The 18,795-nt window shown below is 36.4% G+C and overlaps 1 protein-coding gene across 1 annotated transcript in view; it reads right to left on the bottom strand.

Annotated features, from left to right (window-relative positions):
- Window positions 1-18,795, bottom strand: part of EIF3H (eukaryotic translation initiation factor 3 subunit H) — a gene marked incomplete at its 5' end in the record, with an annotated part of 88,809 nt that overhangs the window by 54,607 nt on the left and 15,407 nt on the right. Inside the window, one exon of the mRNA XM_082015252.1 lies at window positions 11,048-11,204. Within this exon, the coding sequence (XP_081871378.1) occupies window positions 11,048-11,204 (157 nt within the window). The remainder of the gene's footprint in view (window positions 1-11,047; window positions 11,205-18,795) is intronic.

Genomic DNA, 18,795 nt, shown 5'->3' with positions numbered 1-18,795 from the left:
CAGCTTTTCTTTCTGAACGAAAGGCACAAAACTGGCACTATATTAACAGTTTATCGAGAATTCTAAATCCTGACATTCAGTGTCTGTAGTGCCTCCCTAACTTACCCCTCTAATTTCTTTGCTGCATAACTGCACACTATAACGTCTCCCAAGATATATCACACAGATTAGGTTTACATACATATAAAAATATATATACACATACATATAAATATAAATATTTTAAGGGGTTTTTTTCCTCACACACATATTGAATACGCTGCTCAAATCTTATTTCCCCATTAAGATTTATTTTGTTTCAACAAGACTTCCACTTGCAAAAACATGCACACATTGCACAGCAAATATATCTCTGTTAGGTGCCTAATATGGCCAGGGAAACCATTTTGATTATTCTGTGCCCGCTTATGCATTGTCCTACAAAACAATAAGATAGAACAGCAAGAAACTAGCAATTAAGAGAGTCTGAAAGCACATCGGGAATCACTAAAATCCACACTAGCCAAGTCAGGAACAATATGACTGATGAATAGGCCATATTATATTAGGATTGTTAGCAAGTGTTAAAAAATTATCCTTAGCAGATGTCCCTTATGACCTAAATATATCACACAAAGAACATGCTTGTCTTGTTTTCTAAAAAGTTTTAAAAATTTTTTCCATTTCTATTATTGATTAAAACTCCACAATGCTGCATGTTGACTATAAATATGTGCATCAAGGATTTATCACACTAAACCTACAAAAACAAACGAGTATTTTACTGAAGAGTAAACAATGTATTTTAATGTGTATTTTTCTACTGCATGAATTTACGCTGAACTGAAGCATGTAATCCAATAAAAGAAATCAAACTGCGTATTCAGCAAACAGTGAAACAAAAGACAAGCTGCATACTACAACAACTTCGACCAACACATCACAAACGAAAGTATAGTACATCTTGAAATTAGATGGGCGAGAACAACCTTATCTGCAATAAATACATTTTCTAGATACAGTTGATAAGGAATTATATAAATTTAATCTACTATACACTATGATGTGCAGCTATGCACACCCTGCTCATTTTCAGTAGAGCTTTAAAGAAGTTCTTATTTTGACGTTATTAAAATTCTATACACTGGCTCACCAGACTACACAAAAATGCAAGATTTGCTCAGTTTGAGCTTTTTCAGTTTCTCCATATATTTTTGACAGCACCACTGGATTTAACAATTTATATTAATCATAAATAACTAATGCTAAAATACAGATCTAAACTTAAACTCTACTAAGGATTTTTCTCTTTTCTATCAAACACTAGTATTTCTCTAGAAAATCTTTTAAGTTTAGTAATCTTCATGAATCTATTTCTTATCCCTTCAACTCCACTGCTGCAGTAGGTTTCCTTTTAGCAAAATGGATTTCAAGTCTGTTCTTCAATTATTCAAGTCAATATTCAGTACTGAACCTTGGGCCAGTAACGGATGTCTGTCTTACCACCAACAAAATAAATAAAAATGCTATACACAAAAAAGGTGCAGCTTGGGTTTAATGTGTTCTGTACCTCGAGTATATGTAATTTTCTTCTAGAAGAGAAAACCGATACATAATTTTTCCAGATTATGCAGTTGAGAAATCTATAAAACATTATGGAGTGAGAAACAAGAACCAAAAAGATTTTTCTTAATTTACTACTACTACTAATTTCAATTAGTTTCTATTATTTTTTCACCCAGATGTATTGATTTGAGTTGTTCAATAGAACTATAGTAATTTCCTTCATTTTTTCTCTCAGAATAAAATATTAGCACATGGGATTTGTTCATTTTGCCAAGCTTTTCTTCAGGTCTCTCAAGTTTATTGCAGCATTCTTCAGGGAAGGAAATGGCTAAATACTTGCATTAGTAAAAAAGGAAAGGAGGGGGAATGGAAAGAGGTAATAAGAAGGCGTTAAAAGAGCACTCTCTTCCTCTTGGTCCAGTCACACTGGGAGAAGTGTTACCAAAAGAACAAACGAGCATAGAGTCAAAATATCTGGCCAAAGCTACAGGGGAACACAGGGACCACATGCAATCTGTCTCTTAAGAAAGGACATGCTACAGACCAAAACAAAACACACAAAAAGCACACAGTCAATGATCCAGGCAGCCCAATGGAAATGTCCACTCCTGTAGCATGTTGTCTAAGACTGAAGACTCATAATCAAGGATGAAAAAGTAGAAAGTTTTTACCAGAATGGACAATACCATTTTTACACGGTCTGGGCTTCCTTCTGGATGAAGCTCTCCTTCCCCAAACACAGAGGTAGCCTAAAGCTTCAACTTTTCCAACCATTAGGCACCCAAGAAAGCACCTACCTCAGTTGGGTAAGATGAATACAGGATCTACCAGGATGTCTATTATATGTTCTAGCAATTGCCTGAAAAAAACCTCTCTTTCCTTAAAATACAAGTGGCTATATCCAGACTTTTTTCCTAAATTTGCTCATTTACTGAGCAGAATTCAAATACTCAGTAAATGATAGAGTACATCTGGGGAAAAAAAAAGAGCCAGAAAGTTTCACCTTTGCCATATGGTCACAGCAATATCGTTTCATAAACTAATCTGTAGTAGAGCAGCTAAAATAATTACTTGGGAGTCTCTGCTTTTAATAGGAACTAACGCATTGGATATTGTTTACCATAATATTTCCACAAGTTAATGATAAAATATAAACACGAGGTCATTTGCATCTGTGTGATTTAAAGTGTGGGGGAATGGAAAATATTTTCATATTTCAGAGTTCTTGCATATGCCCATAACTGAACAAAAAAATATATTAAATGAATCTCTAAAAATCAAATAACCTTCAGATTCTTTGTAACTCATCAAAAATTGTTTTAAAAATTTTTGAGTACTCAGGGTAAGTAACCAGTCCATTTTCTCTCCCCTACTGAACAGTAAGCATAAGGCTTAATGTTTCCAAATCACTATCACAAACTATAGTATAGATATAAAATTCACAGATTGATGCCTGAAATCAAAGAACAGATATTAAACATCTGAATATTCTTTTATTATTTAACTGGTTATCCTGTGCACTTTAATGTCTTTAGTCAGAGTTGAGCTGATTATATTAGCACGAAAAATCAAATCCAGAATAGCTCAGTTGTAATATTTTACCTAAATTGCAGAAAATTAAAAAAAAAATCGGGCTTTCATATTGCTCCTTACATACAAATTAATGAGTTTCTGCAAGTGTTACAAAACTATACGAAATATCCATATAGCAAACTAAATGATCATCTATCATGACTAATAAATAAAGAATACAGCTAGAACACAAACTATGAAGTAAAAATCTCCTAGCTTCAAGTTCAAAACTTGCATATAGTGAAATGGTTGAATGCAAAACTGAGCTGGATACAGTCTTCCAGCTCGTTCTAATGCTTCTAAAAGACAGTTACATATAGCAAACTACTTATCACTTAAAATAGATGCTTCTCTAACTTCATTGTTAGGATTACTAAATGATTATTCTTAAGCATAACTTTCAGTAATGTTCAGCATGCAAGTTTATTAAATATGTTAATATCTATTACAATCATGGATTATTAAGAGAAAAAAAAAAAATCAAACAAACTATGACTGAACTTTTCAGAATCCAGGCAGCCACAAGGTTTTTATCTTTAATATTACTCAAGGAAAAGTGCCATGAAATATGTTTTCTTAAAAGAAAGATAAAAGACAGTACAGCATTTCTGTGTCTAAAAGCAAATTACATTAACTTCTTTTGTAGCAAAATCTTAATGGAACTGGATTTAAATAAAACTTTAATATCCCTGGTGCTTTAAAAAGCAAAATTATTTCTCTTTTTTGATTTAAAATTAGACGTTGAATAAAAGGATTTACCTACCACTTTAAAGCATTGCCTCTACAATAAAAATCAACTTGAAAATCCAGGAATGCAATAAAGCAAGCATTTCAGGCATTTCATGCAGTACTATCAGAAAAGGAATAGTTTATATGCCATTTTTAAGTCTACATGGTCCAGCAGTATAAACCTACTATAAATAAGCTGTCTAAGAAGATCCATCACAAGTGCTATCTCCTCTTTCTTAGTTACATGTGGTAGAATTGGGAAGCGAAGAAGAGAACCTGCAAAACAAGAAAGCTCCTGTTCTGCTTTTAGGATACATATACGCACAAAAAAGTCTCTGAATCAAATTCTACCAATCTATACGGTTCCTTCAGACACACAGCACATTTAGGTTGATTTAAGAAACGAAAAAACATTGAGTCAGTAAAGCTGCATTTAATTCAACGCACTTTGTAACATATTTTCAGAATTCATTTGTCTAAAAGCTTATATGAACCTTATCAGATTAAAATAATTTTTATCCCTTTTCTGTCTGCGAGCCCCAGGTTTCCTGGCTCAGAGATCAGCCCAGCCGGAGGTTTGTGTGCTGGGTACGAGTGCCCTCTAACGGGGGTCCACCGAGACCGCCTGCTGTCACGCTGCTTTCCGTCCACAGCCTGATTTAAAGGAGCTTTAAAATTGAAATTATGATATATATACACGTAGTCTTCACATTCCTCTGTTGTATTCAAGATAATTAAAAGCACTTTTTCTTAGGACTTTATATTACAAAAACATATGTTGGGGTACGTTGCTTTATCTCAAATAGACAAGACCATGTAACCACACATACAGGGCACTTCAGACCGTGCCCTGAAAAGTCGCCTCTTATCTGAATTTCTTCCTCTCTGCCCAATAAAGACAAAAGTCTCCAGCAGAGATAAGTCTGCACAGTATGGAAACGTATGCAAAACATTTAACACACTGCATGCCTGCTGCTCCACTGAACCATTACAATTAACCCAAACAGTGTCAATATTGGTTTCCTTTTAGAAAACAAATCCAGAACTCACACTAGTGATAAGTACAAAAAACCTCAGGTGTGATTAGCAGCTTTATAGAAGAACCTTGATTTTGTGATACCTCTTATTACATGACAATTAAGCACACCTAATAACCAACCTCTGTGTCAATCAGTATATTCCAGTATCAGTTCTGGCAACACACAAAAGAAGTAAAATATGGAAGACTAGATGAGACAGTTTTGCCAGTTTAACAACTGACCATCCACCCTCTGTCATAATCATCTAAATTCCTTACAGAAAGTAATCCTTATCAAGTCTACAGACTATTCCATTAATTCTTTACACCCAAATGATAAAGAAAAAAAATCCAACTTAAAATTCAATATCCTCTTTACATGGAGCACAAAGTGAATCTTCATAAATGTACGCACAAACCTGATGGGCTTTGACCAGCACTTAATAACTGAAAAGTCAACATTTACATAGTACATCTTTCTTCCTAAATTACTACAGGAACTTATGAAACACACAGCTGAGAAATTCAAATAAACAGACTACAACTGGAGCTAGAACCAAGGCTATGATTTAGGAACTTCTGGGTCATCTGTTCCTGTCCTTAGTGAAATAAAACTTAAATTTCATACAACTGTATTTCTGCATTTCATATACATTCAATTTCTTACAATAAAAGACAATACACATGACCTTCTCTATTTTTGCCACCTGTTATACCTAAAGAGAATAAACCTAAACAAACCCAAACCAAAAAAAAAACCCAGAAAAAAATTGTCAGCTAAACTTGCATTTGCCTATTTAAGAACACAGTTACAGCATGGTCAAGTTCTGTCCTGCAACAATACAACAGAAATAAAAGATACGCCTTCAATGACAAACCTTTGAATTATAATACTAGCAATGGTAAAATGGGAATAACTGGAAGTTGTTTTCACAAAAAAAACTGACAAAATTTAGCCTTGACAGAAGCCTTTACAGAAAGGAGATGAATCAACACAGCTAGGGGGCTCTGATTTAATGAGATCAAGACTTCTACAGGAGTACTAGCAAAAGAAATCAACCTTCACAGAGTCCATTTGGTCCCTATAGGTATATACGCACCATCCAGAAGATTCTGGGTTGACCGTACAGGGCTTTCAAGCTCCTTAGGGGTTCATACCATCTCTCCAGTTGTACTCACAATGCTGTTTGTGGAGGTACACAACTAACTTAATAAAAGAAAAAAAAAACAACTCTTGAAGACAGTAGCCTTTTTCATTAAGATGCTTTTTAAAAAGCCAAAACAGTCCACCAAACACCACCGCACCTATGCACTGAGACACACTATGCTGGAAAACACAAGAACTCATGTGACTTTGGTCTTTGAAGCCCCTATAATATCAAACCAGCATAGCAGACCACAGGCTTCACTTCAAGAAATGCAACATCAAGAGTAAGTCCTCCAATAAAACAGGAGAGGCCTTAACACATCCAACATTCACTTCATTCTCACTGCAATGGTTCAAAAGCACTCATTCAGGTCATCACTTTGTCTTAAATTAACTTTTCTAAGCATGTTCCTTTTAGTACCTTCAGCCCTCTGCTTCTGCAAGGATCACATATCGCAGCTCACCATACTGGCAACAGTGGAGGTAAGGCTCAGCAGTATGAGCTGCTGCTACCCCTGGCCTATTAAAACCCTGAAAAAGTACTATATAGGAGCTAAAACATTTTTCTCCATATGCAGCTGCATTCATTTGAGGCTAAATAGAAGCAACAAAGAAAACTGTGAGTATTCTTGTGGAAATGTTGCACTACGTTACTCTAGTTGCTACTGACTGATGATATAACTAAACACAACCTACAGCACAGAAAAATACAGGTATTAGAATCTTTAATCATCTAGATATTCTAACCTGAAAACTGAAAAACAAAATTAACTTCCTCAAGCAAGAAAGTAAAGATCATTGGCAGGGGAGAAGGCAGCATCACTTTTTCACCTGTGGCATTTCAGAGGGAGTCTAATGAAATCTCTGCATAGCTATAAAAGTTACAACCTTCTAGAACTTATTTTGATGTATAATTATATAACTGTCTCAAAATTTCTATTGGCACAATTACCACAGCATTTAATTCATTATCTCACCTTTGTAAGTAAGTAAATATATCAGACTGAAATAAAACCTGTTTCAAACTGCCTTATCAAAATAATGTCTCACAAGATCTGTGATGAACTACAAGATGTGTAATACATTTTTAACTGTTGGTTTCCATGAAGGGAATATAAGTTTCCTTTAAACAGGGAGAAGAGCTACTCAATGAATAGCACTGAACATAAAAACAATGAAGTGCAAAGGACTGAACTTAACATGTCAGTTAAGAGACATGATTTATAGTCAAAAATAATACAGTTATTTCTTAGGAGGAAAATACACCTCACGCATTACACCTTTTTTGTAAACCTTAACTGAAAGAAAGCAAAACTCTGCTCAGGCAAAAGCTTGGAAGTGCCCTAAGTGAAAGCAATTCTCAGAAAACTACCCTCACAAAGACAAGCTGTTTTTCATCAGGGGTATGGCATCATTTCACAGAAGTGCCTATGGCAAAAATCCCTACAGCAGAAATCCGATTTTCCCCAAACAAGATTTGAATCCATCGGGTCGAAGATGGGGGAGGGGTACAGGAATAGGAGTTGTTCGTGTAGATAACTGAAAGTACCTCCTTACAATCAAAGATCTGTGTTTTGAGAAATAAATTCAGTATCTATCAGGATTTAGATGCGCTAGTAATAAGGAAACACAGTTATCTGAAAAGTAAACACCTGACCAAAAGTCCAGAGTGCAGCCTCAAAACATGAAACATTTGCGTTGAAGCATCTTTTGCTGAAGACTCAACAACATACCCCTGTTTTGCAATTTTCCTCCATTAGCTCACACATCATCAACTAAACTTCAACTACAGATTTCTAACACAGAGCTGGGTTGAACCCTCCCACCCCCTCCAAAAATCTTGTGCTGCAGCAGGCCAACCTAAGTGTTTAAGACTTCCCTGACAGGAAAATCTTACAAAAAAGTTATGCTTTGTAAAAAGAATCGTAGGACAACGACACTGCAGGAGAAACTTTCTAAGATGAAAAACACCTGTGGATTAATAAATGGTAGACAATCCTCACAGATTTGTAGTAAGAATTACTCAAAGCTAAAAAAAAACATGTCATGTTTTCTGTAGTTTCTAGAAGTAGGCCAATTCAAACTGCACTAAAAAAATGTTCTTGCACTTAAAGAGCAAGTTTGGGTAAGGGTTTTTTCTTTTTTTCTAAATCAAAAGTTTCATCTTTGAAGGAATTCTGTTGCAGCAAACAGTCAAAACTCAATACTATCTCAGGCATTAGCAGCAAGAGACAAAATGGCACCATAACAAAAGTATATCTAAGCATATCTGAAGAAATGGTTGTTGCTAACAAGTTAGAAATACTTATTTATCAAACTGATTTTTAAATGTCATGCATACCTATTTCAAGTTCAAATTAAGGATATTTTCTAAGCACGCTCAAAAATGTGTTTTATATTAGATTTGCGAAGTTTAAAAAAGGAAAATATTAGTTTAAATGTCTCTTGCCAATTATCCAACAGTTTATTTGCTCAAATGTCACCCTCCTGCACATAAGCTCAATTCTCTTAACAATCACCTCAAGACTACAAGGCAAATGAGTATTTTCCAGGTGACCTGTTCCTAGAGCTCCTACAAAATGATATAGAAGGAATTATTTTCGGGGGGTATTCATTCAATTCTCAGCATAGCTGACTAGGAGTTTGCCAAGAGATAACCACACCATGGTTGCTCCCCATTTCCTCCCCTCAGGGGAAGGGCAGCTGGGGTAGTGTGGCCCCTCACCCAGTTCAACAGCTCCTGCATTAACATAAGATCAACTACAACCAAAGTCTGCCAATAAATGTTGTCTGCAGAATTTGTGCAAAATATAAAGTCAGTTATGATACTGATGTAACATACAAAACTTGGGGGACGGAAATGCCTTGTTTGGTTTTTAGCATCCTGAACTTTAAGATTCTGACATATAACAAGAACCTTCTCTACTGGACTATCTGTATCTAGAAGAAAAAAGCATCTTTTGAAAATCTGGCAGGATGCTTACATAGGGAAACACTGCTCCAGAGAAAACAAACAAGGAGTATTTATAAAACTTTATTATTTTTCACACTGGCAAGACAGAAGACAACTCTATATCGAACCTAAAAAGGTACCTAATGCTCAGCCAGCAACCTGAAGAGCCATTTTGTTTGGCTTTGTCATCTTTCCTAGCCACTACCACATAGGTCAAAGGGCTGAAAAGGCCCTAAGTAAAGGGAATGCAGAATGAACATGAGTGCTGTGCATTTCCTGAATGGTGCAGTCTACTTAACTCTATTTCACTGAGAAGAATACAGAGAGGAACTCTCTGTGACCCATACAGTACAGGCCACGGGAGAGGAAAACCAATCCAAAATGGCTCTTGAGGTTGGCTTATTGGGTTCAGCACAGGCAAGCTCCCCCGACCTGGCTGCAAATTCCCTATCACTGGTAGAGGTATGCATCAGCGTCACTGTGTTAGGTTCACTTTCCACTCTGGCTAAAGTTTGCTCTTCTTTATGTGCCTGCAGCATGGGAACCAAAGGTGGACAAGCTAAGGCATCCAGGTGAGGGAAGCTCCACAAGCATTGCCTTTTGCACCTTACTTAACGGCAGGATTACTGCCTACTTGCTAAAAAGAAGGGGGGGGGGGAAAGACTGGTAGCAAGAGTCACTTTCTTGGAATGAAGTTTCTCCCAAGCAGAAACCATTGAACCTTGCATGCAAGATCACAGGCTTACAGGTTCATCACAGTAGTCATCATATAGTGAGATGAATCTGTCTGAGAAACTAAGAAATTTATTTAACTCCTTGCTTGCTTATCAGCTACACGGAAACAATTCAGCCATTTTCTACAGCAAAAACTGAAACATGGGCTCCAATTAAAAATTTAAGATTACTCCAATCTTCTGAAGAGCTCCAGAAGAGAAGGAATCTTTAAAACGTCTTTTAGGCTGTAATAAAATACAGTTCTGACTCAAACACAATATTAACGTAGGACAATTAATATTCCCTCATGTCTTGCTTTATTTTTTTCATATAGCAAATTGTATAATTCCACAACAAAAGCAACAAACAGCTAAGAAACCTTACCAAGTTGCAAAGAATCCTTAAAACAATCTGTTTTAAAGGCAGAGTCTAAGATTCTTTTGTAAAAAGATAAAATATTAATTTAATAATATCTAACCTCATTATAAGCAAGAAAAAGCAGTTTGTACTTTAAGTAATCTCACTCATATACTGAATTATCAAAATTAGGTAGAATGAAGCTTCCAACCAGAATACTTTGACTCTATTACCTCTTTAGTTACTCTTGAAGCTAAACTGCCTCTCTTTAAGTCCTAACAAAGAAACATTTCTACTAGTATCATTAAATACACACACACATTACCAAGATTAGAACTAAAAGCCTTTCCAGTTTACTTCATAAATTTTAAACCATTTTGTGTCAAGCCAATTATACTGGCCTACAGTCCCCTACAGTGGCAATAACAAAACCGTACTAGGACCAGCAAGCAAACACCAAGACAGATAGAAACCACTGATGCTACTTCTAGCTCACTTAGAAAAGCAAAAATATCACCCAGATTTCAAGTTAACCAGTGCCACTTAAACAGCTCTGGTCTCCAGGCATTCAAGGAGTACTTAACATATACAAATAAATCCACAGAGAGGCAATCTATATGCCTGACTACATACATGTACATGTGTGTGTATATATATACACACACACACAGAGCTATTTTCATAAAAAGCTTTAAAGCCTGTATGAATTATAGACTGGAAACTTATGTAACTTCCTGCATGGACAGTCTTACTCTAGAGTAAGTGTGTCCATATAATATAGTATTTATCCCTATAACTTTCCTTATATAGACAATTATATAGACAAGATTTCAGTTGGATATGCAGAATGGCATTGCGAATAACTCATTGATACCTCAAGTCAAATAATAACACTCTCTGATCACATATAAGCTTCCGCTCACTGGAAAAAAAAAAAAAAAAAATCCTTTTTTGCACATATGGATTTAATATTTTTTTTTAACCTTAAGTTTTACAAAACTGTCATCATTACCTTCATCAAAGTCTGCATCATCTTCTGTATGCTGAGGGAAAGGGAAGCAATTTGTGATTTCAAGTCTGTCATCCACCACAAGACCCAGCAGGACTCCCTGGACCACTTCATTCCCCTGTCCTTCTTCCTGGTAATGTTTAATGATCTTTAACACAACCTACAACACAAAGACAAGAAAACCATATTATGCAATGGGTTTTTTTGGCCTCAAATTATATATTTGGAATTTTTAAATTGTTGAAGTGTTGCATAAATCAGAGCTGCAAAACAAGTGAGCTACTAGCTTAAACACCAGCAATACAGGATGAAGAACTGGAGACCATTCTAATATTACAGAAGAATAAAAAAGACCATTTAATGAATGGTCAAAATGCAGTTTTACACAAATTTTCTGAATCACCCTTCTAAAATGAAATATTGATCTTTTTTCACTTTACCTTATTGCTCTGTTAAAAGCTATCTTGCAGGGGCAATGAGTTCCCTCCTAAGGGAAACACTGCACAAGAAACTATCAAAACACCTCGAAAGTAACTGTAGGAAATTTTTTAAAAGGTACAAAATGCATCAAATCTCAGTTGCGTTAACCTTCAAAATTGCATCTCATTGCAGTTTGACTTCAGATGATAGTTTGATTTATATTTTTGTAAACTATGTGTCATAGGATATTTAAGAATAATGAATGATAAGAGGAAAAGGGGGAAAAAAGCACAAATTACTCAGCATATTTTTAATATAATTCTGACTTCCTTCCCCAAATCCGAACTCTAGAATGAATAATTCTCATGAGATGATACCGTAAATTGGAACAGTATGAACAAAAACGCTCAAAATTAGTCAATCATTTGCTAGAAACACTTTACACTTAAGTAAATTTTTATGCTTAACAACAAGAACCAGAAGATAAGACACTAACCACAAACACAGAATTGAAAGAACTTGTGCTTTGTCCAGCATAAGTGGGTTTTCTTTCACTAAACACTAATCCATCCAAGGAAAATACAACAGAAAATGTCTGATGACTGTGTTGTCATTAAAGCAATACTATTTTAACCTCTGTTGGCAAACAGGCTAGACTAATGGATTTCAGCTCAACCACGCCAAGAACAGATTTTGTACAAATACTGGTATGTAGCGAACAGTCTACGGTGCGGGAGGAGTTAAGCTCATATCTACACATCAGGAACATATATTTGTCCCTAGCTTTCTCCTTGGTTGTTTAGCAGAACTTTATGTCACAATTTTAAAAACACCGTTAATGAATTAAAGCAGCACAATACAGGTTAAGTGGAAGAAAAAGTAGAGTAGAAAAGAAACTCTTTTCATAAATACATTGTCCCCTTGGGATAAAATGGGAAAACAAGAGCTTCATATACAGCTTGCTTGGGAAGGGGGTGGGGAGAGAATGTATAAGAAATACCTTTTTCCAACCAAGCTGGATATAAGTATCAAACACAAATAACACCCACAGATTCCTTGTTTAGTCGCAGTATCAGAAGGCTCCGCAGAGACCTTATTGCAGCCTTCGAGAACTCAAAGGGGGCTTCTAAGAAAGATGAGGATAGACTTTTTAGCAGGGTCTGTTGCGATAGGACAAGGGGTAATGGTTTTACACTAAAAGAGGGTAGATTTACACTAGATATAAGGAAGAAATGTTTCATAATGAGCGTGGTGAAACACTGGCACAGGTTCCCCAGAGATGTGGTAAATGGCCCATCCCTGGCAACATTCAAGGTCAGGTTGGATGGGGCCCTCAACAACCTGATCTAGTTGAAGATCTCCCTGCTCATTGCAGCGGGGTTGGACTAGATGACCTTTAAAGGTCTGTTCCAACCCAAAGATTCTATGATTCTATCACTCATTTGTACTTTCTCTTGCATCTAGATACACTTGCATTGAAGCTTCTCAGTCATGGGTAGATAACACCATTTCACCTCAATACACATTCACATCTGTCCCTCAAGTACTTTGAGGAGATACCTTTTTAATCAATTTCTTAAAACAGCTCTACAGAGCAGAGAGACAAAGAGATACTTTGGTTACTTAAATCCCATTTCATGGGAAAACAGTAAGGAAATTAAGATCAATGGGCACAGGGGGAGAATTTAATAGGGCTGAAAAGAGTACAGCAAACACCAGTTCAAGATGACCTGGATGTAGAAGAGGGGTATCTTCTACTACAGAGCCAGCATATAAAAAATATTCAACTTGCATTTAGTGTAAAGTTAAGGTTTATCATACATTTGCCATAAGGTCTGTCTTCCACAGACCAGAAATCCATAACTAACCGGACAGATTACAGCACAGCATGCTCTCTCCCTACTATATAACTATTCTCATTACCTTTACAATCTTGTAAGCTTCACCTTTTCCAGTATTTTCTCCTTTTTTCTGCAGTTTTCTGTGCACACGGACTGTCCCTGTTACTGTGAATCCTGTTTGCCTGTTTGATTCCATTCCAGAAGCATTTGTGATACGGTGCCAATTTTAGCACAGCATTTCTGATGATAATTGCTCACAGAAAGCAGCAGCAAATGAAAACAACATGGGCTGTCATAGAGTATCAATGTTTTTTCAGGGAGATAAAACTATCTCTTAAATGCTAACCAAATACACCAATACACAATGAAGTTATTACACAAATCTACAGTTTTCAATCTCCAGCCTGAAGACCACAGCAGGTATTACCCAGAGAAATACAGACCCCAGTTTAGGCCTACCTACAAGCTTCTTCCTAACAGTCTGAGAAAGATAGCTGAGAAGGTCATGAACTCACTACTCTAAATTTCACACCTGTTAGCAAGCTGCAGATGTTCAGGTTTATGACTGCACTGGAAAATACATTAGCTACCAAAATAATTTATAAATAAGATAAATGAACAAGTCTGAGAAATGCATCCAATGACACATGATTCTTGTTTTCATTTTGGTCTTTGTTCTGGGGAGTTTTATTTAGTGCATAAGACACAAGTCTTTAGTATAGCAGGTTCTTAAACTTGGATTGAAAAACCTGCCATCAAAATACTACCACATGACCAAGAGGCAAACATGCACTGGAACTTGTGTTTCAGTACTAAAAACAGACCTTCAAGTGTAAAGTAGAACTATTTCTCTAGTGATAACAAGACCAGTTTCAAACATTAAAAATGTCACTTCCATTTGTTTGCTAGCCTAGATACAGCAGGAACAGCAGATCACCAAACGACAATGTCACAACATTTCCTGATTTGACTGCACAAACCAATACTTCATACTGAGTAAACCACACACACCCCCAAAAAATGAACGGTAGCTTGTATCTAGACATTTCCCAGAAAAAGTGTTATGTTTATGAAGCATCAGAACAGCATCAGAATTGTTTTATTGGTCTGAAAAGAAATGTAAGTGTTAATATAAATAATGCAAGTAACACAACACAGAGAAATACAAATCAATTTTTCCAAATGACACAGAACAAAATATCCCAAAGAAATCTAAATGAACACCAGTATAAGCCATCTTTCATCCAATGCTGATTCACTTTCCAAACATTATTTACAATTCCCATTCATTTACTTAGAGATATTGCCTCTTTGTACAAACTATAATTGTTTTTAAATACCCTTAAACTCTTCACTACTATACCACTGCTACATGAAATTAACAGTAACCAAGCCACATTTCCACTGTTACTGTTATTTAAGTAATGCAGCTTGTCAACCAGGAAAAGCTGCATACTCAAGTAGAAAGTGTATTAAGTAACTTGACTTACTGTTTAAAAAAAACAATAAACTCAAATTTCGAAATTCTGATACTTCTGAACACACAAGTCAATAATCGCATGCAGCTTGATTTAGTAAGTAAAATAGTATGTAAGAAATACTCAGGTATCAGAAAAGGATATACAAATAACTCCTAAATAAAACTGAAGCGTCGCCCAGCCTTGTAAATTTAGTGTTCAAAATACCAGTGCATTTTAAGTACTTGGAGTAGCCACTTGTCAGGTTTTAATGGCCGTTAAACCTCAAGTAACAAACAAGCAAAAAAGCTTGCAGTTCAGCAGTGCTTCTAATCTTCAGATCTTCAAAGCACTGCTCAAATGTTAAGAATGAAATCATACTACAAAAGAGAACCATTCTGCAACTATTAAAAACTTCAAAGATACATATTTTAGCTGCAGGAGTATAATGCCAAATTTTAACTTTGGCTACATCCCGATACCAAAGTTGCTAATTTCGAAAGTTTGTATCTCTTCATAGAAATACCTATAACATGAACCACCAGCTGAAGTACTGTAAGACTTTGGGGGGTCCTGGGAAGATTCTGCTGTGAGGACATGAATATGCCAAGATGCACATTTCTATATTTCTCTAAAGAGAGACAACAGCAAATCAAAGCACTGAAGATTCATTTATGAACGTGTTCCAGAGAGCTGAAAGTCACCACACTGCAACCAGATTTCCAGTACCTGTGCTGTGCCTTACAGATGCAGTATCAAACAAGAGAGAGCTTCTGTTAGCCCACTGGATACATGATGTAACAAGCTGATTTACAGTCTTAAATCAAGTATTTAAATCTTTTTGAATGCTTAACATTTTTTCCCACCCAAGAAAGCTTTGTCGACACAACCACTAGCACCAATTGCCAGCATCTGGGGAGAGGATGGGGAGAGAGTGTAAATAACACTGTGTTACGTAGCTGTTTTCAAACCAACCACAACCGACATGGGCATGAAATGTGGAAGGTGCCATGAAGCCCACATCCCCTCTATATTTATCACTAGTGAAACTGTGACCAATATTTAGCTTGGCAAGACAGTCTTGTCTTGCCAAGTACCGCTGGTACTGTCTGATATATTTTGAATGCATCCATACCATATACGGAGCCTTCTCCATATGAATTCTTAAAACTCAAACCATGAACTTTTATATTTAAGCATTACAGTATGAGTAATTTTACTTAAAATCCTAGCACAGGCAAAGTTCAAAAGAGAATCGTTAACGTATTTTTGTAAATGGAGAGATCCCAACTATCATGAATAACAACTCATGTAATTGAGTTTGAATTGTGCTAAAATCAGAGCTGTCTAAAATTAAGACATCTATCTGACACATAAAATTCATATATGGCACCTCTGGAAAAGGAGTTAGTTCACCTGTTTAATAATATCCAAATGAAGACAAATCAAATTTTACACTAATTTAGTGGCCCTGCCTGCTTCCCCAGCACATGCTACACCAAAAGCAAATCTACAACCTGCATTGTACTGAAACTTAATCAATCAGCTACACAGAAATAAAATGTAATTAAACAGTTCTGAAATGCCCAGGTGAGCATGGAATGGCTTTGTTTTTAAACAAAGACGGGGGGGGGGGAGAACTAGAGCAAGATATAGTGAAACATGGGCAATGTTAACATTTTTTAATAGTTCCACACGAGGGTGGGGTTTGTGGGGTTTTTTTGTTTTGTTTGGTTTTTTTGTGTGGGGTTGGTTTTGTTTGTGTTTTTTTGGGGTTTTTTTGTTTTTTTTTTTTCCACACACAACAGCTAAGTGCTTATCCTACACTTAAAAAGACAAGTTCTGGAAGCTGACCAAGGAAAAACTTGTCTTGAACTGATCTGTCTCCTGGCTATAGCACCACTTGATAAGACGGTAACAAAGTCTCTCAACTTTCCTGCCAGGAGAAAAGGAACTCTTAAGTAAATTAAAGATACCACTGCAACGGTTAAGAGTAAGAAAACATATCTAATACACATAACACTCTCCTCTGGATTATTAAGGAGACAGATGTTTACATACACACATAAAAAATTCCGACTTAATCAGTGCAGTCCACAGAATCATGTTCTAGAAAGCACTGACAGATACCGCGTCAAAAGTGCAAAATCAACAGGTTGATATGCAAATCTTTGAGGTGTTAGACATGAAGCTTCATGGCACAAGATTGCCACTACATAAAATCGTGCCATGAGGTGAACTGAAGATTAGAGGTGAAACTGAATTTTCCACCTTATACTAATCTTGACAAATACGACAATCTCTACTGAAAATCAAACACTGAATTCTCTTAAATGCATATTCTAGGTCATCTGCAAAGATTTTTTAATTTTTCTAGAGTCTCTTATTCAAGTGTCGATTTCTTGACCATTCATGACATGCTTGACATATAAACATTTATTCTTTTTTTCCTCATGTTTAACTTTGGAATAAAAGCTCTTCCAACTATTAGATCAATTTTATCTCAGGAGAAGTAAAAAAAAAATATATAAATTGTTTTCCATTAAGACCTTCAACATCTTAAAGTAATTCTTTTCACAGGTATCTTCAATTCTAACTATGACTGGTGGCCAAAAAAAAAAAGAGGTATTTTAATTCCCTGACAAGTAATCAGAAAGATACTTAATCTGAACATACTGTACAAAATCTAAGGCCAAAAGGACAAGACTGAGTAGACCCAAAAACCAAGGTAACTTTAAAACAATGTTGTTTCTGAACAGCAAGTCCAGAAATAACAAGCCTTAGCCCTCACTGTTCTGTCTTGCAAGTATAATAGCTGTCCTTTGGACAGAAGGCCTCAAACACCCCACAACGTTCTACCTTTATCTTAACTGGCTAGAGCCCAAACACCAACGTGTACAAAGCCTTTGAAAATACAGTTCTCAGAATAATAAGCTTACATTTTATGTCACTCAGCAGCTAATAAACACCAGATGTTAAAATCTTATTTCTGAACTTGACAGAAATTTGGGGCTTAAAACAATAATTATATAGGAGGCGTAACAGAATGATGCATGCCATTTCATCACATCTCGATCAGGCGCAAATATCAAAATCTCTTTTGACATGAGTGTGGAAGTTCCTGGAGCCCTCGGCACAGGAAGGACATGGAACTGTTGGAGCAGGTCCAGAGGAGGCCACAGAAATAATCAGAGGGATGGAACACCTCTCCTATGAAGAAAGGCTTTGAGAGTTGGGGTTGTTCAGCCTGGAGAAGAGAAGGCTCCACGGAAGGCTTCTTACAGCCTTCCAGTACTTAAAAAGGGCTTCTAAGAAAGATGGGGACAGACTTTTTAGCAGGGCCTGTTGCAAGAGGACAAGGGGTAATGGTTTTAAACTGAAGGAGGGCAGGTTTAGACTAGATCTAAGGAAGAAATTTTTCACAATGAGAGTGGTGAAACAGTGGCCCAGGTTGCCCAGAGGGGTGGTAGATGCCCCATCCCTGGCAACATTCCAGGCCAGGTTGGATGGGGCTCTGAGCAACCTGATCCAGTTGAAGATGTCCCTGCTCACTGCAGGGGGGTTGGCCTAGATGACCTTTAATGGTCCCTTCCAGTCCAAAGATTCTACAATTCTATGACAGTTCCTGGAGCTGAGCCTGAATCCAACTATTATGAACAATGCATATTGATCTGAGGTGGTCCTCAAGCACAGGATACTACATATATTTTCACACAGAAATTATAAATCATAGGATTCTATTGGTTTTGTCTCATGTAGGTCCTCAGTACCAAATCATTTTGGAAATCCATGTTAAATTGAATGGAAAATATTCCATCTTGAACCGCAGGGCTTGGCGGAGGAGGTAGGGGGGAATGTTACATGCTCCTGTATTATTTGAATACTTTTGAGTGTTAGGAAGCATATCAAAAGTGTCCAAAGCTTTCTGTTCCCTGGATGACTTATTACATCAGTTAGTACCGTATCACCTGTTTAGTTTGTAAACCTCAAGATTTCAGATGATTTAACTACAAAAGGCAACATCAGTAACCTT

The sequence above is a fragment of the Phaethon aethereus genome (genome assembly GCF_964289735.1).
Source record: "Phaethon aethereus genome assembly, chromosome: 2".
NCBI classification, from domain to species: Eukaryota; Metazoa; Chordata; class Aves; order Phaethontiformes; family Phaethontidae; genus Phaethon; species Phaethon aethereus.
Note: the sequence above shows the minus strand (reverse complement) of the source record. Positions and strands in the feature narration are given on the sequence as shown.